Below are 24,800 nucleotides of genomic sequence, written 5' to 3'. Positions count from 1 at the left end.
TTAGGCCTTGGTATAAAAATGGAATCAAAGCCTGGATAGGACAGCACAATCCCAATCTCCAACACACATACCCTCCAAAAGAAAACATTCCAGGATGTACTCTGTGTGCTACATTGTGCAGCACATTATACAAAATTAGCCTAAGCTGAAACATCAGGTGTTTATTTCATTATTTATTTGTTTTAAATTACTTCTATATTGCCATTTCATTAAAAAAAGCAGTTTACAGAAATTATATATACACAATATAATTGGTATTGACAGCAGGAGTACAAATTAACTTTAAAAGAGCCTTTTTCATAACTACTACGTATCTATAATCTATATTCCTGTTCTAGTGTTAAAATCCTCACAGACATTTTCACTCCTTAAAAAAAATAAAATCACATTATCCACATTCAGTTTTCCACCACCGTCTGGTACTATAAGCACAGGAGTCAGTACATCCTCTTTTTTGTTTATTTAAGCTTGTCTCTTGGTCTAAGATTCTAAGAACCCAATACTTAGTTTAAAAATAGCAAAATGTTTTGTAAACAAGGGTAAGTTCTAACTACCACCGAAGCACTGTTACATTTAACCAAGAAGAAACTAGTGTACATGGTGAAAGGTGACTCAAAACTTACCTTCTACAATGCTGGACTTTGCCAGATAGCCTGAAGAAGACTTTAGAGCTCCACTGAACACAAAGAAGCTAGCTCCAGTCACTGCAACAAATGGGAGACGTGAATAAGATTCATATTGTTTGTTTGTTTAAGTCAATGACCAGTAGAGAAGATAAAAAGAAAACACATAAAACACAATAAAATATATTAAGTATTACATGTGGAGTTAAAAACAATGTAAGATAAAAACATGAAAAATATAATTATATTAAAATGTAGGTAAAACAAGGTAATGTGTTAGTAATTCTAAAATTAAGACACTGTATATAAGAGGCAGGTTTCAGAATTAGATCAGCAACAAAGCAGCCAATAATCCAAACAAAGCCCATGTAAAACAAATGTATGCAACTACCAATATTCACTGATGGAGGAAAGCTCCTTTCAATAGCGTTTTCTAAGCCAAGTAAAACACTTTAGCAAGTCGAAGTATTAAAAAGAAACCCACATTTTCCACCTGATCACTAAAAGTAATCCTACAGCTTTAAAATTTGATGTCCTGGGAAAATTACTACTTCAGCACAGCCCTGAGTAATGAGTAGTTCCAAACAGGTTCTGCAAGGGGACTTTCCTTGAAGAATGAAGAGGTGTGTGCTGTCTTCATGAAAACCTCTTTACTTACTAAAATTTAAGCATTAGATAATGGCAAGGAAATAGAATACAAGTTCTCTGTGCACCACTCTGATATTTTATAATGTGAGCAATTCATAGAACTTTTTTTTTTAAAACCAGCCAGAGGCAGAATCAGTGCAATGCCCAGAATCCAACTAGCTGTGGGTGAAAGGCGATTTTACTTCCAGCATCTTTCAGCCAGTTCAAGATTAAAGGTAAAGGTACCCCTGACCGTTAGGTCCAGTCGTGGACTCCTCTGGGGTTGCATGCTCATCTCGCTCTATAGGCCAAGACAGCTTCCGGGTCATGTGGCCAGCATGACTAAGCCGCTTCTGGTGAACCAGAGCAGCGCACGGAAACACTGTTTACCTTCCCACCAGAGAGGTACCTATTTATCTACTTGCACTTTGACGGGCTTTCGAACTGCTAGGTGGGCAGAAGCTGGGACCGAACAACGAGAGCTCACCCCGTTGCAGTGTTCAAGATTACTCACAGTCTTATATAGAATTCCCTCCAGAAAACGTATTTCATACAACTGGCCAGTCAAAAAGCTTAAATGGTTATTTGCTTTCCTTCAAAAAGGAGATCTGTGGGTATTCTTAGGACTTCAGGAGCAAGCCACAGTGGACTCCCATGCTCAGTATCGGCTGCATCTGGTTTAAGCAGCTGGAACAAAAGCTTTCAAGCTTCATAAATTGGATTATTGCAAGGATGTTTACATGGAGCTGCCTTCAAAGGCTGTTTGGAAGCTGGTACAGAATCTACCACCCATCTGTTAACGTAAGTGGTGACAGGATGATCATTACTTGACTTTAGCACCAGATCAAGTAAACATCACAATTGTGAACTAGGAGTATGTATCTCTGCAAAGGGGATCTCCTATAGTGATGAAAAGACAATTCATTTGTGAGTGCTGCATTCATATATACCTAGAATGTAAAGTTCAGCTCAATAAATGCTAATCATTACTGGCTGAGAAAGGTTCAGAAAGCAAATTAATTGGCCTGTTTCAGATGCAACACTAAAGCATTGTTTAGCAGGAGAAGATCAAGCCACAAAAAAGCTTCACACTGTCACCAAATCACAGAATTGTAGAGTTGGAAGGGACCATGAGGGTCATCTAGTCCAACCCCTGCAATGCAGGCATCTTTTGCCCAAAGTGCAGCTCGAACCCACAACCCCAAGATTAAGAGTCTCATGCTCTACTGACTGAGCTATCCCAGCTATGTATACCATTCCTCCTCCACACACGTGGAGAAGAGACTGAAAGTATTCGCGTTTCCCTTTATCTCCTGAGTTCAGAAGCTGTGATAGTACAAAGAAGCCAGGATCTCAAATCACAGTATAGCTGATGAATCCCACCATGGTGTGTAGCGTAAGAAAAATGAAAAATGGACTTTTAAAATGGAGAGGCAAATGGAAACAAGCAGTGAAAAGCTGCATAGTATTCAATGTGTTTGCACAAAGTGCTCCAGTTAATAGTAATACTAATATTAAAATTAATTATAACCCATAATTTCTCAGGGCAGTATAACACATTTTATTAGGGTTCAAAATTACAGCTATGACATTAAAACCATGGAGACTGCAAAATAGTAATCCAGCAGCAGAGAAGCAACTTCTTTAAATCAGACATCTCCATAGGCCTGAATGAACTATTAATGAGAGGAAAAACTGTTTATGAGAGCAACAACTATATCTCCTATGGGAAGGAATTCCCCACCCAGTGTCCCATTAAGGCCCTGCTCACTGTTAGCATACAACCAACTGCAGTTGTTCATGCAACTGCAAGCAGGACATCCCTCACATATCGTAAAGAATAACGTCAGCATATAATGGGATAGTTGTTCCTTTAAGTACTTAGGTCCCAAGCTGTATATGGCTTTGTACACCAAATCCAGCACCTAAATTGGGCCCAGGCAGCCAGTGTCAAAGATCACTTACATATGAACCTGTCAAGACTTTTGCAGCCACATTCTTCACCAACTGCATCTCCAAGGGCAGGCCCATATAGAGCACACTGCAGTAGTCTAAGCGTGAGGTTACCAGGCCATACAGCTAGGCTGCCCTGGTGATGAACCAGCATAAGCTGGGCTGAGGCACCTCTTGCCATTGAAGCCTCGTGAGCTCCTAGAAGCACCCTCAGCTTATGAATCTGTTGCTTCGGGAAGGGTTGCAGCTTTGTTCAGAATAGGCCATATACCCAATTCTCACCTGTGAACCATCACCAACAGTGCCTTTATCTTATCAAGATTCAGTCTCAGTTTAGTGGCTCTCATTCAGGCCATAACTGCCTTCAGGCACTAGGGCTCTTTGCTCATCATGCACTTATAAAATTAAAAGGGCTTACAAGCAAAAAACAATGAACAAGAAAACAATGCAAACAGCAGACTGTTTATGGGGGGGGGTGAATACATTGTCAGCAACTCTCACCCTTCCGTGGCTGATTATGAATACTGATGGCCTGTGTCTGATAGTTCCCATCATCATTCTGCACACATACGAGATGAGAGTCTGCCCTGTCATTGAAGCATGCCCCACCTGCTAGAACATGCTCATTGGACTTGTTCATGGCTTTCATCATCTGCAACCAAAACATTTGCCATTACTACATAATATGAGACCACCACCCAAGAAATGTGAGAACTGTCTCCACAGGTGCAAACCTGAAGAAAAATGACATCTGTACAGGGCAGATGGAGGCAAACTTTTTTTTCTGTCAAAGAACTCCTTTCAGGGATAACTGGGAGGGGACGGGGCTAAACTCAGCAGTGGCCAAGGCCAGAGCCAAAGGTAGTCTCTCTCTCTCTCTTTTCCATGGGGGGCACTTCAGTCTTGCCAAGGGTCTGAGGTGATGCTTGCCAACGATCACATAAAATCAGGCCAATGGCTGTGGAGTGCCCATCCCAGGAATAGGGCCAAATTAAACTATTTGCAATGCTGTTTCTTGGCTCTTTGTTAAAAAAACATTTAACAATCACTGAATTAAAATTTTAGTCCTCCAAAAGAAATATATGATTTATGGCATACAATATTTTGGAGGAGAACATGCAAGACAGTTTACACCTGATCTGCCATATCAACATGAGATATTAAGGTACGTCATTATTCATAATTTTTCAGATGGGAGACAAGGTAAAGAGATATCATGGCTTAACCAAAGCTGCTCCCTCAGTTCCTTGCTGAGCAAGAATTTGAAACCCGATCTCACAGATCCAGTTGTATTCACCCCTCAAGTAACTCCTAGTTCGTTCAATATTTCATCAATAGAAGAATCACTGTGATGCTTCTTGGACATGTGTGTTACATATTTATTCACACTACATACCTCATTGTATCTGTTGCTGGGAATTTTGATGCTGGTTTTTCTCACTTCCATATCAACCACTAAGCCTTGGACAACTGGCAATGTATACTGGTAATTTCTGAAGTCCTATCAGTGCACAGAACAATGAAAATCACAATTGCTGCTGGTGTTTGAGTTTCAGCAATGCAAGAACTATGGGTCAACTTTGAAAAATTACAATAAAAATACTAAATCCATTCGCAATAAGCAGTATTCTTTACTCATTATTTTGTTTAAAATATTGCAAAATACATTTTGTTTCAGGAGCAACCTAACCCATCAGTAGGGGCTCTGAAAACAACACTAAGTAGAAAGAACTGATATTGTACCAATGAGTTTCATGAGATGCAATGTGTATCAGAGTAAGCTGGGGACGTTTAGCTGTGAGAAAATAGAAATTGCCTTTGGGTGAACAAGAAGAGGAAAGGAGCACCTGATAATCTCCCATTCCCACCCACTCATCCACCTCTGCTATATACCTTCCTGGTGTCCAATAACACACTTCACATTTAGAACAGGTGCCTGTTTAAGCTCCTTAAATGCTATGGGGCATCAGCACCACTCCAAGGTATTCTTTCTGTCCTAGAACGCAGCTGTGCTCTTTCTCTAGCATACAAAAAATAATAATTACAGGACACTAAACGGGGGTTCCTTGGTATAAATGTACAGATGAAATGCTTAGGTGGTTTTTTTTTAACAGTAGTGTGCCTACAGCTATATGATGGTCCAGTTCAGAGATGTTAAAAAAAAAAGGACCTTTAGTGTTCTCTTGATTTAAAATAGATATTTGTTGCATAAAACTGTGTATTAGATTCTGCACGATATTGAGAGCAAACCTCATCCCCACCTCCTTTAAAGACATCCTTTTAGGGTTAATAGTCTTTAGGGACTAATTATAATCTGAGCTGTAAAATTGGTATTGTGGTGTTCTATGGTATTTTTGTTATGCTCAGAAATACTTGTTTTTGTGATGTCTTTTAAATTATCTTTTGAAATCATATGGATGTTTTAGCCAGTTTTAAATTATATTTTTTGTTTACGTTTTTGTATGTAGTTTGTAAAACACTTTGAGAATAATTTTTTGCTTGAAAACTGTATATAAATTTGTTAAATAAATAAATAAATAAATAAATTCTACTCCATCCTATCTAGATTTAAGAAATCTACACATTATTATATTTTCAGAATAACAGTGCATATAAATTAGGTGAGTGAACAGAACACATACATTTTTCTATTTACAAAATAATCTTGTAACCATCACTTACTGCAAGAAGATTCATAATTGTGTGTCCAGTCTCTCCAAACAATGGCTTACGAAATCTGACACTGAAAAGTGGGCACGGGTACACTAAGAAAGTAAGAAAAAAGATCTCAAATTCAAACATATCTATGGAGAGGTTCACTCCAAAACCTTGCATTTGGTAGCTAAAAAATCAAATTTAGAAAAATATCAACAGTAGGAAGATCAAAATAACACCATAGCTTGTATCCAGACATGCTCAGAGAAGTTCGACTTGCACAGGAAGAAGTTCCATTTGCACAACAAAAACCACGGTCCCTCCACAAGTGGAGAACCCCCACTGGATTCTGATTCCCTCTGCAAATAGAATGAGCCCTTTTTTGCAAAGCGTCAAGTCTTGATCCAACCCAGAGTTCTCCCTCATTGTGGTTCTTTGCCAGTGGTCCACATATAGTCACATACAAGGAAGGAATCATTCCACCTATGTTGGTGCCTGTCTGATCAAGGACAATTGTAAGAATAGAATAATAGGATGGGCCTTCAGATTTCTACTTGGAGCACAGACATGTGCCGATGAAAGATGCTCTGCCTTTCTAGCAACACTTTCCATGTTTTTATTTGTACACTACAGAGCCAAAATGGGAGCACAAGAAGTCACTGTGTGTGATCTAACACTAACCCCAACTGACTTAAACAAATGATTGTTGTGGAGATCTTAACAGCTTATATTCAGTACTAGGTTTTTGTAACCATTTTTAATTTTCAAGTTTGCCTAGGTTTCAGTTACTTATGAAAGTGGTGCACACACAAAAGAACCACTGAATACAACTCTGAAAACCATGACTGCACCAGTTACTCCAAGCCCCCATGTCTGGTAGGGAGCCACAGAGCCCTCCATCGCACAGAAAGCCATTTTAAACCCACTTCAGACACTGTTCCAATATAACATAACCTACTGTGCATTAAGTGCACAAGCAACTACTTTAATGTAGGTTAATTTGGCCAACAGAATCACATTTAGTAATGTCCTTACAACGGTAGTTTGGACCCTAACCTTTTGCTCCATGAACAGAAGACTCCCTTTGCTCACAAAGCAAAAAGTTTGAATCCAAGGCAATGTGATTATCAGCAACAAAATGGTAAAATATGTATATATTACACTCTGAAACCAAGGCTGGGATCTAATGGGACACTGAAGAGTAATAGGACTTACACCTGTATTCAGCTCCAAGTCTCAACATCAGTCGGATGGGAAATACTTTGGCCCAAGGAGTCTCCCATTTCTGGATAAGAATTCCAAATAAATATGGTGGAGTGGGGAGCACCAAGTCCTGCAGCGACTGATACACAGGTGTAACATACAAGAAGCCACCATGCTCCTTACTGCCGAGAAAACTCTGACTGAAAAATGAATGTCCTAAATTACCCACAACACTGCCTATGGAAACAAGAGAAATAGTTATTATTAATGGCTATATATCAAAAAGGCAAGATAAAATTGCACAGAGATCCTACTTCCTCTTGTACTACTTGTTACACAAAAGAAAACCTTTTTAAAGAAATGTTAAGGTATACTAACTTAAATTACCCATTTGCAGCAGATATACCAAATAAAAGCAAAAGGAATTTTATTCAATAGTATATAATGCTTCATTTTTCCAGTTTAATTAGAAAAGTTCTGCACACACTTATTTATTTAATTTCTAGGTATTTGCAACTGAAATCTCTACAGTGTAGATGCCCTGCCACAAAAAAACCCAACAACCCTGATCCCAAAGGGATACGAAAAAAGCAACTCCACAAACATTGGAGCATTCTGAAGCAGCCATATGCTGAGTCTTAGGCTAGAGATGGAATATACGGTAATTTTAAGAAAGTGCTTTGAAATAAATGTTGCACTTCTCATGTTTAGTACAAAATACTTTTATCCAAAAGTTTGACCTCTTGTCAAACAGGATTTGCAGGTCTTAGAAATGATACCAAATCCTGCCAAGCAATTTTATCAGATGTGAAGGTGTGATGAGTATATACATACCATGAGCAGCACACTTAATTCACTCCCAACTTCCTGAGAATACTTTGTCTCTGGGCTTAACCTGGTAGATTATTTATTACTATTATATACATTACTATTATTATATACAGAGAAAACCCTTGTTTCAATAGTGAAATTATATGTCACAGGTTTTAAACCAGTACCAATACCATGCTTTATACTGTTGCATTTTAACAACAAAGGATGTTAATGAAAAAGAGAATGCTTAAAAGTTAATAATATGCAATGTTGAAAATGTTGGATCTAAGATTAAGGACACTCAGGTACAAATTTCTACTCAGCTATGACCTGCAGGTACTAGATATGCAGCCCAAGCACATACAACTCTTAAAGCTCTAAGCCCTGCTGAAAATTTATCCACTGTTCTATAAAAGAAATCCTTTACAAATTTCCCACTCCCCTCAGCTTTTCAGAAATAATTACACACAGTGTACCCTCTATTTATTACAGGCATGTTTTGCCTTATAAGAAACCAGCAGCCTTCTACCTGGCGTTACTCGGAAATTTTAAGAAACCCCAAAATCAGCACCGTTTTGAAAGGTTCAGTCTGCTATCTTGATTTGAAAAACCTGCTCCCTGATCTCGGGAACCAGCAAAAACTTTCCAAAATATATAGCAGAATGGTTAAGACACAGTTGTCTTATTCATTGCACTTATAGTAAATAACTTTACAGCAAGCTGTTTCTGATAACCCCCTAGCAGTGTTAATTTAGTGTACTGTACTACATCCCTCCACAACTCTCTCTCAACTACTTACAATGTCAGAACATAAGCAAGCCACATACTAAGAGTGTATTATGGACCACTGCAGAAATTGATTTAGAGTGCTATGAGTCATGAAGATCATCTGCTCACAAAACAAGAATCCTTTTTGTATCCAGCACAGTAACTCATGATTTAATTTGATTGCCTTACATTTCTGAACTACAGAAATAGAAAATGCCCCCTCCCCAAAAAGAATCATAAAAGTCAGCAGTACTGGTATTAAATTTTGGCTTTTGATTAAAAATAACAAAGCCCCGAAACCCTGCTTCCCTCACAGCATTGAAGGACAGTATATCAAAGAATACCAAAAATAGAATTCAAATACACATTATGTAGAGGTCATAAATTATGCAACACTGTACTGAAATTGCACATAGTAATAACTGTAGTATGCTGGATCAAAGTTCAATCAGCATCTGAAGAAAGGGCAGAGAGCCCTTTGGTTACTTAAATATTATTTAATAATGTACAAATATGGACTATTTTATAAAAGAATCTAGAAGGCACAGCTACACAACTGTGATGACTTAATAATTCAAGTAATTTAGCTGTCAGCAGTCATCACAATTTTCAAATAGGCAGTTCTCTCACCTGCCAAAGCATCTCTATAAAGCTGCACAAAGTGGTTGAAAATATCCTTTGGCAAACACTTCTCATCAGGTAAGCACTGGAGAAGAATTACTATTTCTGACTGGCCCACAGCATGCATTCCTTTTGTAGTGAAGCACCAGCACTTCCTGTTCACATCTGTAGGGAAAGCACAAAGAGGGTTTGTAAAAATAAACATATGGAGTACAGTCATACCTCGTATTGCGTACGCTTCATGTTGTGTCTTTTCGCGTTACGTCCCGTGGCAACGCGGAAGTACCAGAACAGGTTACTTCCAGGTTTCGCCGCTCGCGCCTGCACAAAGCGCTAAATCATGTTTTGCACATGTGCAGAAGCGCCAAATTGTGCCACATGCCTGTGCAGACACAGAGCTTCGAGTTGCGGGCATTTCACATTACGGACGGGCCTCCGGAACGGATCCCGTCCATAACACGAGGTACCACGATAAATGCAAAATTAATGAAGACATTACTGTAGGCTGCTTATTTGCCAAGGCCAAACAAAACACAACATAGCTCTCTGACCCAGGATCTCATTTATATATAAAAAAACCATGTATGGTTTTTGTGTATGGGTTGTGTGTAGATTTTAGACAACAGTACTGGGTGATTCAGGGTTTTACCCTTCTTGCAATATCACTTTCCTCAATTAAAATCCTGCCTAAGTTATTCACCCTGCAGGTTAAAAGTCTTAGTTACTATAAGGTTGTGTTTCTGACCCAATATGGTAACCTCTGCATTTGCTAGTCTTTACATTTTAAGTCTCTCCTCTCAGCACAGCACTGCAATGGGGAGGAATCCCTCAAATTGGCAGGATTATGGCTTGTGTCTGCCATTGTGCGTCTGTGTGCCTGCCTGTGTGTGCACAGGCTTGGTCGGGGAGAGGCACAAAGCGAGGGGACACCAAAGTTCATTTTGACAACATGCTCCACTGACATGAAGCCCTTAGACCAAATAAGGTTAGCCACCCCTAGTTTAACCACATAGGTTAAACTAGGCATTCATCTAAGCTGCTAGCATGCGTGAAATGAGATACCTTGCGCAATAGGACTTCTCTCCACCTCTCCCACCTGTACTTCCAAAATCAGCTATGGAGCGTTTCAAGGAACCATCAGAACAGGTTTAGGGGACAAATGGGGAGAGAAGAGCAAGGGAAGTCCCACTGCATGAGTAGACCTTGTTCCCTGTAGGTGTACCCCTCTTAGAGTTATGCTGAATTACACCATAAAGGTAAAGGTAAAGGTACCCCTGCCCGTACGGGCCAGTCTTGACAGACTCTAGGGTTGTGCGCTCATCTCACTCTAGAGGCCGGGAGCCAGCGCTGTCCGTAGACACTTCCGGGTCACGTGGCCAGCGTGACGAAGCTGCTCTGGCGAACCAGCACCAGAGCAGCACACGGAAACGCCGTTTACCTTCCCGCTATAAAGCGGTACCTACTTATCTACTTGCACTTAGGGGTGCTTTCGAACTGCTAGGTGGGCAGGAGCTGGGACCGAACGACGGGAGCTCACCCTGCTGCGGGGATTCGAACCGCTGACCATGTGATCGGCAAGTCCTAGGCACTGAGGTTTTACCCACAGCGCCACCCCGCGTCCCGAATTACACCATAGATAATCCTAAATCCTGGATAGTCTGAACTGCATCTTGTTATGCTCATAGGAAGTATGGTTTGATAAACCCCATCATTCAGCGTACTGAAGTTCCACTGTAATATATGCTGCTATTAAATCAAGACCAGCACATCTTTTAAATATGTGAATTCATATATTGGGCCTCAGAAAATAATATCCTGGATTTTGGCACACAATCACTTCCAAGACACAGACCAGAAAGACAATTCACCACTGTTACTTGAAGGTGATTTTCTGCAGTGCAAGAAGTTTTTCACAGGGAAATGTTTTATAAAGCAAAGGAAATTGATTCATTGCAAGATCGTTTTATCATCATCCAAATAAACTGGACTTACAGTTCACAATTTTAACCATGGACAGCAAATTTGCATTTAAAACAAACACAAGGGGGTCAGGGCCACCATCTTCCAACTGCTGCATCACTGATATATGAGATGGTTTTTCTTCTACAGCATAATCTGAAAGCAAAAAAGGTAGCTGTCAAATGATGGTTGTCAAGTTTCTTATGCAATTTGGCAATAGCATACCTCTCATATTTAAGTACTGTGTGGTCTGTCACCTTATTCAAATGGATGGGTGGAGGATTTTTAAAAAATGAGATTCCCCCCCCCCCCCCAACATTTCATTGGGTTTAGGTAACATCTGAAAAATGCATGCTATTAGTAATACCAACAACAACAGTGAAAGTATTACTGTGAAATCAATTACTGAATACTATTGCCTGTTCTTAAAAAATGAAATAGCATTTGTTTAACAGACCCATAATAAATACCTTTGTAAATCTTTATTTGATAGTGCAACAAAAATAGATTTCTACCCTGGGGCTTCTACACAACATACCTCTATGTCAAGCGCAGTATACGGCATTAAACATAACCATTATAAACCAGTTTTGGCATCTCCCGTCATGTATTGCAAATATATGCAGGCCGACCCTCAAAAGGATTGGTGGGGTTTCCATGGGGAAGACCAGTTTATATATGCTAAGGAAGCCACGGGGTGCAGTATAACTATGTGCTTTGCATGTAGATATACATTCCTGTGTGATCCTGTCAATAAAAGTTCAATAAAAGGGGTAGAATGCAGGTTCTCACTCCTCAATCAAAGTCCTTCATTTTTCCTGAGAGGAGCAAATGGGAATCCTTTACTGCCATGGGAGATATTAAAGGTATGCACACAGGGGTACCACTGGGTAAGATATAATTTTTCTCCCTATAACTGCGGACCCTAGCCACCGATCACCAAGCCTTCTTCTATCTGCATAGCCCTGGCCTTTCTTCTGTTCCATGCTAGAGTATGATGGAATATTGGGAAGTGGCTTTTATTTGCTTATGTTTACAGTGCCATTATATATAACAATATCAATTAATGAAATCATATTTAAAGGCTATATTCTGAAGCATTCCCATAAACACAAATTCATGAAGCCCTTCTAGTTTTCCTTTTTAAAAAACTTTATTTGACTATCAGGACTTTTGACAGAATGAAGTGTTTGTCAGGTATAAGATTTACTGCAAAAAATAACTTGGAATTTATCCATAAATTTGGAATATATCCATAGTCATTGGTTTTTAATTAGTGAGTTTATAAACTGGTCAGTTGTAGTTGTTTAAATAACTAAACAAATAGTACTTGCAACTCGTGGTAGTATTTTATGAAGAGTCTTATTTCACAGGCAATCATTTAGTTTTATCTATTGCAAACAAGTAGCTACACAGAGATATTATTCTCCACTGCTTCAAATTGCAGACACTTCATGACATTGATATGGAAGATGTAAACAAGAAAAATTGGCAGTATGCCAACAGATCAGACTGGATATTAGGTACCGTATTTTTCGTCCCATAGGACGCTCCGTCCCATAGGACGCACCTAGTTTTTTGGGGGGGAAATAAAGGAAAAAAAATTTCCCTTTATTTCCCCCCCAAAACCAGGTCAGGGAAACCGAACAAGGTCGAGGAACAGCGGGATGGCGGCGCTGCGCCTCCCTGCTGTCCCCCGAGCTTGTGGGGCTGGCCGATGTCTGCCCAGTGCGAGGGGCGCTCTGCTTCAGGGTGCCCCGCGCGCCGGGCGGCAGGCTGCTATCCGCAGCGTGGGGAGCCCTGCAGGGAACTCCTGCAAGGCTCCCCACGCTGCGGATGTCTGTCCGGCGCGCGGGCGCTCTGCTTCTGGGCGTCCCGCACGCCGGGCGGCAGGCTGCTATCCGCAGCCTAGACAGCCCTTTGGGAACTCCCGCAGGGCTGCCTAGGCTGCGGATGTCTTCCTGAAGCCTGGAGAGCAAGAGGGGTTGGTGCGCACCGACCCCTCTCGCTCTCCAAGCTTCAGTGAAAGCCTGCATTCGCCCCATAGGACGCACCCAGATTTCCCCTTCATTTTTGGAGGGGGAAAAGTGCGTCCTATAGGGCGAAAAATACGGTACTTGCTGTATGTGTGACCACACACCGTAGTGCTGATAACGTCTAGCCCAGCTCAGAAAAGGACTACCCCAGAAATTGGTACTTTCCTAGAAATGCAATCCCTTCTTCCAATTTCACATGCATCCAAGCCAACCTTTTGAACTCCCATCACTATTCAGTACACCTGAATGATTATATGTACACAGAATCCCCATTTGTGTTAGAGATAACAGATATTTTATTAAGCCTGACCTTGCCTGTTAATATTCAGCCCACTGACAGTCAAGACTATTTGACCTTGATCCAGAAGACTTTGGTTTCAATATGGACTGCTCTAGGATGGAATGTTACTCATTAAACCCAAAAACAGACACACCACAGTTTAATTCTCACCTCCTTTCACCCCCGTAGAAATAAGAATTGGAGGAAGCCCATCTTCTGGAATAAGATTCATCGCACTGCCAACTGGACTTCCAACCTGAGTAATGCTTCTTGAAAATGCAAGTGTGTTTTCAGTCTACAAGAAGCAGTAAACAACAACACTATGTAAATGCATAACTAGACATATTTTACTCTTCATTTTGTAAAATACAAGATACAAAAAACAATCTGTACTATAGGCTCTCATGTAAAAATACATTGCTAGGGAAGCTACTTCTGCCTGTACCCTCTGACCAAGAGACATGTCCAACATATTACAACAAAAATCAGAGCTTTTCCTCACCTCTACGGGTGAAGTAGTGTTGCTCATGGGTTTGCTTGGATCATGTGACACTGCTAGCGCTCCAGGGGAGGTTGTTCCAGCCACTGTCAATTTGGCTGCATCAGCAACTTCCCCATTGGGTAAGATGCCATCAGCAAACCAAACACGTCTTTGTTCTCTGGGCTGAGCCACTAAGGAAGAGATGGGAACAACTCATCAAAAGAAATGCATGCATGAAAAGAGAAGTGAAGCTAGCTGGCTTTAATTGAGATACAGAAATACAGTGAAACACAAACTAAAAAGCAGCAGCAGTAGGGAATATTTCTAAGGCCACAACCAAAAGAAGAAGAATAATCTGATTTTGGTTCAACAGTTCCCATAGTGGTTGTTTTTAAAGGCAGCTTATCTTTTTCATCAGCAGTTGAAGATATTTTTAAAAAAGAACATTGTAAATAGTAATTTTATCTTTAGTGATAACCAGATTAATATTCAATCATTTAGATCTAAGCATCTTGATCCTATAGTTAATCTCTAAACTGAATAAATACCTCCACCAGATACATTGAGTTAAGGAGGCTTTCCTATGCAAATAAAGAACCAGTTTGAGCAGTTCTCAAACACTGACATTTACACGGGCAGATATAGCCATTTCATTTTCACTTGATGAAAATAAACTGCTTTAGAGTGCTGAGTAACTATCAGACCACGCTTCTCATCAGCCATGGGTGTTTCATATACCCACTTGCCTTTGAGTAAATCCCACTGAATTAGGATTCTACTGTTACTTTTACACAAACTATCACAGGTGTTGGTCATCTGAAAGACCCTATATGCCAACAATCTCTTCATAGGTAAAAACAGGTAAGGTTGTAAAATGTAGACAGTGCAACAAAGATGGTTGAGTGGTCAGATTTGCACCACTGTTTTGGAATTATATGAAGAAGTATCAAAGGGAAACTTGACATAAACTACTGACTTAGATGTCTTTTTTTCAAGTCACTTGGGTAGGAAAAATTGCTACAGCAGAAACAACAAATGAAGTTCAGGCTCCGCAAATAGTTTTTCCTTATGTGTGCATGTCACTTCTTTGGATTGCAGCCCAAGTAAATAATACTAATCAGCATTAACACTAATCAGCATTTTGATAACACACTTAGAATTCAGAAGTACTCTGTATGATGGCAGAGGTCATCATACAGGGTGACCAAAGCAGTTTCTGTGCCAAAACTGGGCTTAAACCTCGATTGATATGGATCCAGAAACTCAGTTTCTTACAAAAGTGCCTGGATCTGGTCTGCAACCACTTGCTCCAGAACCTTGCTCAAGAAAGGGAGATTTAGCAACTGGCTGGTAGTTAGCTAGGTTTTTCGAATCCAAGGAAGGCTTTTTAAGGAATGGTTTCACCACTGCCTCCTTCAAACAGGAAGGGACCACCCCCTCTCATAAAGAGGGGGAGTAGGGAGATGGAATCTAAGCAGAAGAAAAGAAGATCCCTACCTTCTGCACCTGGATGCTTTAGGACTCCCACAGGTACCATAACAGTAGGTGGTGGAGAGTTCAGAGCTCCAGAAGCCTGTGCTTGCTGTAAGGGAGGAATGGTAGAACAGTACTCAGCGGGATTGTTAGGATTAGGGCTCTGGCTTGAGGCACTCATCATGTTCTCCCAGGCTTGTGCTAAGGAAACACAAAACACACAAAAAGGCAATCAGTACACCAGAAAAATCATGCAACCACTGCAATTCTAAGTTTTGTGATATATCAGATTAATGGCTCTTTTCCTTCATCAGAAAATATATTTATGCAACTATAAGTCCTGAACCTATTCAGGTGTGGTCTAAACATCTGCCTCTGCTCCCTAAGATGAAGTAGCAATCTGAAGGAGGCAATGTAGACAGCTCTGCCTTTTCTAAAATATTTCATGCTCACATCCATACTTGTTTTTTTCATCAGCAATACTGGGACAGAGCTGCTCCTTGGATGTCCTCTGGATGATTGGCAGAGATAGTGGAGCTGTCCACTTATGCCGATAGCCCAGTACCGCATGCTCAGGAAAGCACAGAACTAGATTATAACTTTAACAAAGTCAAAAATCAAAAATAAAGATGAATCTCAAAATATTAGATGAAATCCACTGAATAGTTGGCACCTTTAGCATGATATGTTGTGTAACTGAGAAATATGATTATTATTAATACTGGAAAAATATTTTTACTACAAAATACTGACTCAGCCTAGAGCTTCAAAGCATGCCTAAAAGGTGGTGGCATGTTCAAGAGTCTGATCTTATCTCCTCTTGGGCCTCTGTGGTTTGGAAAAAATATAACCACTGTAAAAGGGATTCCCATCCAACTATCCAACTTTCCTTTACAATCTTTATGAATTGTCTGGCAATGATTTTTTAAAAAGTAGGAACGTGTCTGGGACTGTAAGTAGATGAGCACCAAAACACAAATACCACACTTCTCTCTTCCACCCCATCCACTTCAACATTCCCACAAGTCAGTCACCAATTGAACAAACACTACTTCAGCCTCCTGAAGCAAAGAACGATGAAGTACTTGTTATACTGTACCCAAATACACCAAAGTAACCAAATTACAAACAACAGGAAAGCAGCAGCTTGGTTCCAGGCACAGAAATACATGCACCTACAGACAATGTGGACCCTCTTATAAATACTTTTTCTTTCCCATCATTAATGAGTAATGGAAAGGAAAGGCTTCTGAAGGGAAATTACAGCTCAATTAATTTTATTAGACCTTGTTAACAAAAAACGTTCAGATACAAATGAACCTATATCAGGTTCCAACCTTGCACAAGTACAGTCCAAAAGTATTATTCATTAACCGAATGGAGTCAGCTACCTCTGTTACAAAAGCAAGGGTGTTTCACCATATATACTCAGGGCATCCTTAAGAAGGGCTTAGCTCAGTGGTAAAGCATCTGCCCTGTAAGCAGAAGGTTCCAGGTTCAATCACTGCCATCTCCAAGAAGGACTGGAAATGTCACCTGCCTGAAGGCCTGCAGAGCTGCTGTTACTCAATGCAGATGACACTGTGCGTGATGGACCACTTGTCTGACTTGAAATAATGCAGCTTCCTATGCAACTCCCCCCTCTTCTCAGAGAATAATATTTCTTGTCCTCAAAAATCAATGTCACTTTAGTCACTACTTTTTAATTCATAGTTGCAATAAACCCACCATTTCCTGTCACATTTCTATCAGCCTATAGGGAGAGATGTTAATATTTAATGCTTTAAATAGCACTGTACTTAAACTGCGGTAGCTCATTGTCAAAACGCAGTACAAATTTTAACAACATAATTCTTAGAACCCTTTTGAGACAGATAAGAAGTGACATTTCTGAGCTTATATACTCAGCTTTTCAGGCCAGGCATCTTTTCAGGCACCAAAAATGTAATGTACGAAGCACAAAATGTCTGGAGCTACTGTCAAGATCACTGCCTTACATAAATCACTTGCAAGCGTTTATTCTCTCTCATCTTCTAAGTCATGAAAGCAAGATTTACTTGTGTGCTCAAAAGGAGTTCCCACAACCAGGAACACTGTTTTGGGACAGAAGATTAAATTGCAACAAACCGTACACCTACCTCTACCTCTACTTGTATAAAAGGTACACGGATTTCTACCTGAAAAAGTGAGTTCAAGTCATCTGACACTATTTAAAGCTCTGATGGGATCCAGATCAATCACACTCCATGCACAAACATTGAGCCTGCCTAGTTTCTTCTATAAATCAGGAATTGTGGAAACAGGTTTGTTTTGAAATAGCTCATGAGTACAGATAGGCTTTAGATTGGGACATCACTTTAGAAAATAATTATCCATATTGAAATAATTTCCAGTAGGGAAACAAAACGCACTAGGCCACATTATTTATCCCACTCATGTACATGGTTGGTTCTGTACAGCACAATGTTAGTGGAACTTACATTTGGTTCCTACCCTGTTACTTACCATTCATTAGGACCGAATGGCAAATTACACACACTCTGGCTTCCTTTCTGTCCATATACAGCAGTTTGCATTTTAGACTGCAGCAGGCTGCACAGAATACCTTAAGTAAAATAGGAAAAATATAGTCATTTAGCACTCTTTTATGACTACAAGTTTTCAGATTGAATTCTGTACCTAATTAGCCAACACTCACCAGTGCTGCTTTATCCTCATCCTACAGGAAAAGTGCTAGAATGACACCCCCCCCAAAAAAAAAAAAACCCCACCACCAACAACAACCCAAATAAACCTTAGTACAATATTCCTGTCTTGTAATGAGTTATGGGATTTATATTGATCAGACAGAATATAACATAATGGGATATAATAAAACTAGAGGCACCCAATATTCACATTATTTGATTATGCTGAAAACAGGAAATGTCTGAGTTAATATTGTGCTATGCAAGTGATCATCCTATGCAGAATATCAAAATCTTACAGTCTTTATAACCTTGGCCACTTTCCCACTTCATAAAATTAAGTCATTAGAGGTCTGAACACACTTGCCCTCAACTCTGTGTTGAGGTCTCAATGCACCTACACTGAAACAGTTAGCCAGTCAACATTTACAGTTTCATAGCAGCCAAGCTTTACTTCAACTTTATCAAACAGCAAATATACTCAAGCATAGTCAAAATGCACCAAAAATAGCTCCTGGTTTTAATTCAGGAAGTAAGGCTGGTTTTGTCCTATTAGTTACTGCCTTATATTGCATAGACGGTAGCATTTCAATTTCTAATGAGGTTCTTGTACTCTTTCCTTCCTGTGATCTAACAATATATATTTAATGAAAAATTAAACAGCCACTCAACTTTGAATGAAATTTTCCACACTCCAAAAAAAACATACAATATTTTATATTTCTACACTCATGGAGGGGTTGTTGCTGGAAAATTCAGCTCAACAGTAGACTAGGATGGCAATTTAAATTTATTTTAAAAAAATCAGTGCCCTAAGCTGGGAAATGAAATGTTAACTTTTCATTCATAATTTACTATTCCAAATGTTCCAACTACATTAAACAAACCAAATATTTAACAATAATCCTTTTATAGAAATGAAAGCTTTAGATTAACTGCTGAAAATTCTTGTAGCATGTATGCAAGATGTCTCTTCCCTCATTATCTCATGGAGAAAGAAAAATACAAACTGGCCTAATCTCTACAGAGGATCTCCCCAAATCAATTGTTATATCTTTTTTTAAACCATGTTCAGGACAATCTTTGCTAAAGTTGAATTTAGTAAGGTGCAAGTTCTTATGTAACTTATTCACTGGAGGAAAAAGTATCACACTGGATACAGTAATGCTTATTCATCAAGGTCAAGGTCAATGAAAAATCTGCTGCCCAGAGGAAATGAACTGTAAATAAAGCAATGCCAAAATACTTCATGTAAAGGAAAACATCAGCATAGTGTTGGGTATTATAGTGATTATTACCTATACCAATTTGTGCATCAGCATGAAATATTAAGGGAGAGAGACGTTCTTAGACAGCAAGAAACTACAGTGGTGCTATCAGGGCAGTGACATGCAATCCCACTTTCAATACTGTTTGTACCTGCAAAGGTTTTGGGGCAGCCACATTTCTTCATTTTCAACCAGTGCATATCCTGTAACTGTCTGTTGAAACCCTGTTACTTTTTATACTGCAATTGTTCTGATTTTGTTGCACCACACCCCTCCGTTCAACAATAATGAGGTAGCACTAGGGCAGCATCACAGAACAAATTTAAGCAAAATAAATCCACCACTTTTGCACTATTGTGCCAAGGATACGTTGCGGAATAAACCTGTGATAAAATACCAGCCTGAAGGGGCTCTCAGTGTAAAACAAGTTTCAAATGGGAAGAAAGAGGTGTCTATTACAGTTAAATGGTTTAAAAAGGCCTAATGTTTTACTACAAGCAGGAATCCCACTGAAAAAAAAGCCCCTGTGCTTTCTTTGATAAATAAAATGTATAATTGCTAAATAAAACACTGTGATATTCCATTTCTACAGCACCATGCACAGCTGTGCTGATTACAGATCTTTTATTCACTTAATTCTACTTTACCTTGTCTTAGCTGAGAACAATATTCGTCTGTATTTTTATAAGGCCCCAAGATATCAGGCTTATTTTACATCCAATTTAAAATGAAAGCACAGAAATCCTAAATGCCACACATTTACTCATTTCTCAGGAATACTTAAAAAACAAAATATTGGTATTTTTTCAGCTGAAAACCAGATAACATGATACAAAGCCAGGCTTACAAATGACTTTTTGTTTGGTCACTTATGCTAAGTCAGCATTCCTTTCAGGCAACCAGACAGAAAATATTTTTCATCGTCTCTAAATCTGCTAATGAATTAGTTACATGCAGGCAGGTGGGATATAAAGATATTGTGGGAACATAATGTTTGTGGGCTTATTTCTACTTATGTGTGCTAAAACCACTTGTAAAATGGTCCAACCTATATAAGAAGCACTTGTACAGAGAAGTGCTTTACCCATAACCAACATCATGTATTTTTAGCTATCACAACATTCCCTCTCAACCCTAGAGTCTTCTAAGAATTTGGAGTGGTGTTATATTGTAATAGTGATACCACAAATGTATTAAATAACAAGCAAATCAGTTAATTTTTGGCTGATCAAACATTCAGGGCAAAGATTGCTTACTGTTTGCCACAACGGCTTGAAAGTATGGCAAGCACCTTTAGAGAACGATATACAACACTCTACTTAAAAAGGAAAAGGCAAGTCAGGAAACAGCCACTGCCTGAAGACACCTCTTTCCCCCTCCCTCTGCTTTCACCCTTTCTGATCTGGAGCAGGAAAGGCCAGCAGAAGGGTTGCCAATTTGGTCTCCATGGCCGGACTCACCAGCTGCCAAACCACCTCCCAACCTCTCATCATGGACCACCCCGCAGCTTGAAAGCTGGGGTGAAGGTTGGCTGTTTCTTACTCTTGCCAGAATGTGATGCCACACTCACCACGGCAAGCAGCCTATAGTGAAAAGTTTTTTACCCAGTGGGGCAGAGCAGCACCCTAGATTCCCATCAGCTGGGCTGCTGCTGCTACTTATCAGGAGGAGGAAGCCAAGGTATGAGGCATCACAGAAGTTGGTGTGGTGCGTCCACACTGGCAAAGCCAATCTGGCATTCCCGCCAGTTGAGCCACACCACACTGACCTCTCTGTCACCTTGCTCCACTACCTCCCAGTAAACTGCAGCAACAACACCGCTGCCAGAAACCTAGTGCTGCAGCTCTGCTTTTGCCTGTACTTAATCACAAAGTGTGCTGGGGGGGACCCCATAAGATTCAAGAAGTTATTTATTTGGGGTGTGTACTTGTTTTCTAGCTTGACGCAAAAATAACAATTAATAATACCTTTAACACTCATGTTATTTTCAGTAGCCATTAAAATAAATAGATATCTAACCTTAATTTGCTAAAAACTACAAAATGCTTACCAAAAATATCCCCCCAATTCTGTGGCTTCAATCATTTGTGAAAATATTCCATTAAATATAAACATACCTTTCCACAGGCTCTGCAATGGTGTCGCCTTTTAGTGAATGTAAATCTGGCCTCACATTTCATGCAGTTTGGTGCTTGAGAATCTGGAACCCAGACCGGAGCCACTTCGCCCAAAGTAGTAAATGGCTTTCTTGTAGGAACTCCAAACTGGCCAGCTCCAAGATCGTTGTCCGGACTATCTGAAGCTGCTGCAAGGCACGAACTACTAGAAACCCCAGACTTATAATCATCAGAATGCTCCCCGCCAATATCTGTGACTGATGCACTCAGTGATGTTTCATCAGAAAATACATTTGCTATGTTTTCACCTACTTTTACTTTTCCAGATACATCATTTTTGTTTTTACTGTTTCCTCCACAGTTTGGGGGAACCAGATCATTTTGTAAATGGTCCGATAATGGCTTTGGAATTTGTAGTTTAAGATTTGTAGGCTGTTTGGGTCGGGCACCACCAAAAGGAACACTGAGAGGTTGCAGACTAGCTGTTTGTTTTGGTGATGCTTGACTTGTTTCGGATGGTACCTGACTGCAGAGATTATGTAAATGTTTTTTTTTTATTTGGTCACCAGTGCAGTTCAAAATGAGCCCACTTCTCTCTGTGGCCTCATTTCCTCTTTGTTCATAAACATTATTGTAACATTCTGATTTGCTCTCCTCTATCTCCTTTTCCTCAGTCACTGAGTCTTCCTTGGAGGGTAAAGTCTTTGGAATATGAGCAAGAATTGGGTTCTGTATTCCATAGGAATCACAACAATTGAGCAGAGCACTTGATGCCGATGTACTCATGACATCAGTGGGGCTGGAATCTTCAAACTCATCCATATATGCTCCCTTTAAGTCCTGACTTGCTACTGTCATGCCATCGCTGCTATCTCCATTACTACTACATGCTTCCTCCCGCTTTGCTGTATGCAACAGTGTTTCATCCTCCCCAGGTGTTTGCTCATTACTGATCTGATTTTCTTTAGTCAGTTCCCCATTTGCCATCTCCTGAGATTCTGATAAACAAACTGTCGTGCTGAGCAATTCAGTTGAGCTGAGTATTTTTTCATATTTGTCAGCTTCGTTGTCAGCAGCACCAACATCCATAGAGGCCAAATGTCCGTCAGAACTTTCACCGTGATTACCAATTTCAAGCGTATTTGGCTGACAAGTTGCAGAGACCTCACATATCCCTGACTGAAATGGCTGGGCTGCTGGTTCTGCAACAGAAACCTCTGTGGAGAAACCACCATTACGTGAACTAGGTAAACAGTTTCTAGTTTCCAGCTGAGCAACAGCATCAGTATCAAAACCCTCACCTGACGCACAGCTTTGCTGTATTTTAACACTAGGGCCAAATGGCCTCTGCAATGTAATTACATTCATCCCTGCTGCTGCAGTTTCTGAGAAATGAAGGTCTTTATTTGAATTATCATTCTCCTTTAACCGAGAAGAATATCCACTGGATAAGCAGGCAGAAGCAGCAACACTACAATGGTTGAAAAAATCTTCTTCTGCAGGTAGCCTGTTTGCTTGTACTGCATCTTTTTCAGTATCTGAATCTTTTTCAATGGACCCGTTTACAGTAACATCAATGTGATCAGTTTGTTGGGTTTCATTATCCAGTGTAAAGCTAACCGTATCCATTCTGGGGGAATTGCTGTAATTTCTACAATCTAACAAATCACTTTGCAGTCCTTTTTTGTCACAGTTATGCATGACTGCTACTACAAGAACGTTTTTTTCCTCTGGTTTCTTTTTCCTTCCTTCTTCATCCATCAAATTGTACAGGGCATTTCGATTGCTATTTCTCTTAACTAGCTGATGATCATCTGTTGCTGCCTGATCATCAATCCACATGTTTGGGCTTTCTTGTCTTATATTAAGATTCTTTCCATTAGAACAGCAATCTCCTCCTCCTGTTGATGCAGTGGCTAACTCAGACAGGGAGAATGACTTCAACTTTTGCGGACACTCATTAGGAATTGTGGATTCATTCACGTTGGCCAGAGCTGGGTTAAAAGACAGCCGATGGGAAGGAGGATCTAGGATCTTATTCCACTTTGCATCCAACAAAGCAGGTGAAATAGCTTCATCTGAAAAGATAAGTAACTTAAATCAATATGCAATAAATTTAGCATATGTAACTTATACTTTGCACAAGAAGTTCAAATGTTTGTATATCAAAGGAAAAATACATAATACTGTATTGGCTTGAATATAAGCCTCACTTTTTTTCCAAATTCTGGCTGTGGAAAGTTTAAAGTATGGCTTAAATTTGCGACCTTACAAAAATTGGCTTTTATGATATTGCTGATGAAACAGATATATGGTAAAACGGAACAGGTGTGAATGCCTGCGGAATTTTAAGGGAGCAGCTTGTATTCAGGTATTTTCTTTTTTCCTCCCCCCCCCCCCAATTTTAAAGATGCGGCTTTTATTCGGGTGCGGCTTACATTCGGGCCAATACGGTACTAGTAGAGGCAGCAACACACACCTAAGCTTTGTTTATCAGCAGTTGGAAGGATTGTTTTAATTAGGTCTTACACTATAGACATTCACTCATTTCATTATCATGGTATGTTCCAAAGAATTCCAAGAACTGTAGACCACAGAATTGCAGAGTTGGAAGGAACCACGAGAGCCATCTAGTCTAACCCCCTGAAGTGCAGCAATCCTTCACCCCTGTGTGGGTACTACATTGCAAGTGTATTGCATAACAATAATTATTATCTTATTTTGCAAGAAGCAATTACAGTTAAACTAGCTTAAACCCAGGGTCAGACAAGATCCCAGTTTGCATGAAAATTACTGTATTTCCATCTTTTGAAATGTATGCAGTTCTACAGTCACAAAGGTCTCAGTCTAAATCAGAACCACAGTGTAGGTTGGTTTAACACTTTACCTCTTGAAGTTTCCCAATGAAAACCACCCATAAGTTGCTATTTACCCTAGAAGAACACACAAATGGGTGTCATATGTTTTTCATTCCAGAGTGAATAGCAGTTTAAGGGAGAAATTTTGTTAGGAAAAAAGCACAGAGACAAAGTATTAAAATATTCCTTACCCTGTGCTGGAGACCCAATGCAGATTAGGTACTCCCACAACTGCTATTTTTTTAAATCAAATTCAAAAAGATGAAAATGCAGTCATACATTTCTCTAGATTATTAGTTTGGCTCCCAAGTTAGATTTCTGGTTTTGATTAGTCTCTAAGGCCTGGAACAGAAGTATTTCTTTATAATACACATCTTA

General features: G+C 39.8%; 1 protein-coding gene across 4 annotated transcripts in view; it reads right to left on the bottom strand.

The window, feature by feature from the left end:
- ZFYVE9 (zinc finger FYVE-type containing 9) overlaps positions 1 to 24,800 on the bottom strand; it is a 47,988-nt gene that overhangs the window by 6,074 nt on the left and 17,114 nt on the right. For all 4 annotated transcript variants that reach the window (XM_079981893.1, XM_079981892.1, XM_079981894.1 and 1 more), the window contains 12 exons: positions 21,565 to 23,642; positions 17,998 to 18,097; positions 15,517 to 15,693; positions 14,041 to 14,210; positions 13,710 to 13,833; positions 11,256 to 11,378; positions 9,273 to 9,428; positions 7,074 to 7,298; positions 5,886 to 5,968; positions 4,600 to 4,704; positions 3,705 to 3,855; positions 624 to 704 (listed from right to left, as the gene is read on the bottom strand). In XM_079981893.1, the coding sequence (XP_079838019.1) occupies positions 624 to 704; positions 3,705 to 3,855; positions 4,600 to 4,704; positions 5,886 to 5,968; positions 7,074 to 7,298; positions 9,273 to 9,428; positions 11,256 to 11,378; positions 13,710 to 13,833; positions 14,041 to 14,210; positions 15,517 to 15,693; positions 17,998 to 18,097; positions 21,565 to 23,642 (3,573 nt within the window). The remainder of the gene's footprint in view (positions 1 to 623; positions 705 to 3,704; positions 3,856 to 4,599; positions 4,705 to 5,885; positions 5,969 to 7,073; positions 7,299 to 9,272; positions 9,429 to 11,255; positions 11,379 to 13,709; positions 13,834 to 14,040; positions 14,211 to 15,516; positions 15,694 to 17,997; positions 18,098 to 21,564; positions 23,643 to 24,800) is intronic.

The sequence above is a fragment of the Podarcis cretensis genome (assembly GCF_951804945.1).
Source record: "Podarcis cretensis genome assembly, chromosome: 6".
Lineage (NCBI taxonomy): Eukaryota > Metazoa > Chordata > Lepidosauria > Squamata > Lacertidae > Podarcis > Podarcis cretensis.
The sequence above is the reverse complement of the archived record's forward strand: the minus strand, read 5'-3'. Positions and strand labels throughout refer to the sequence as shown.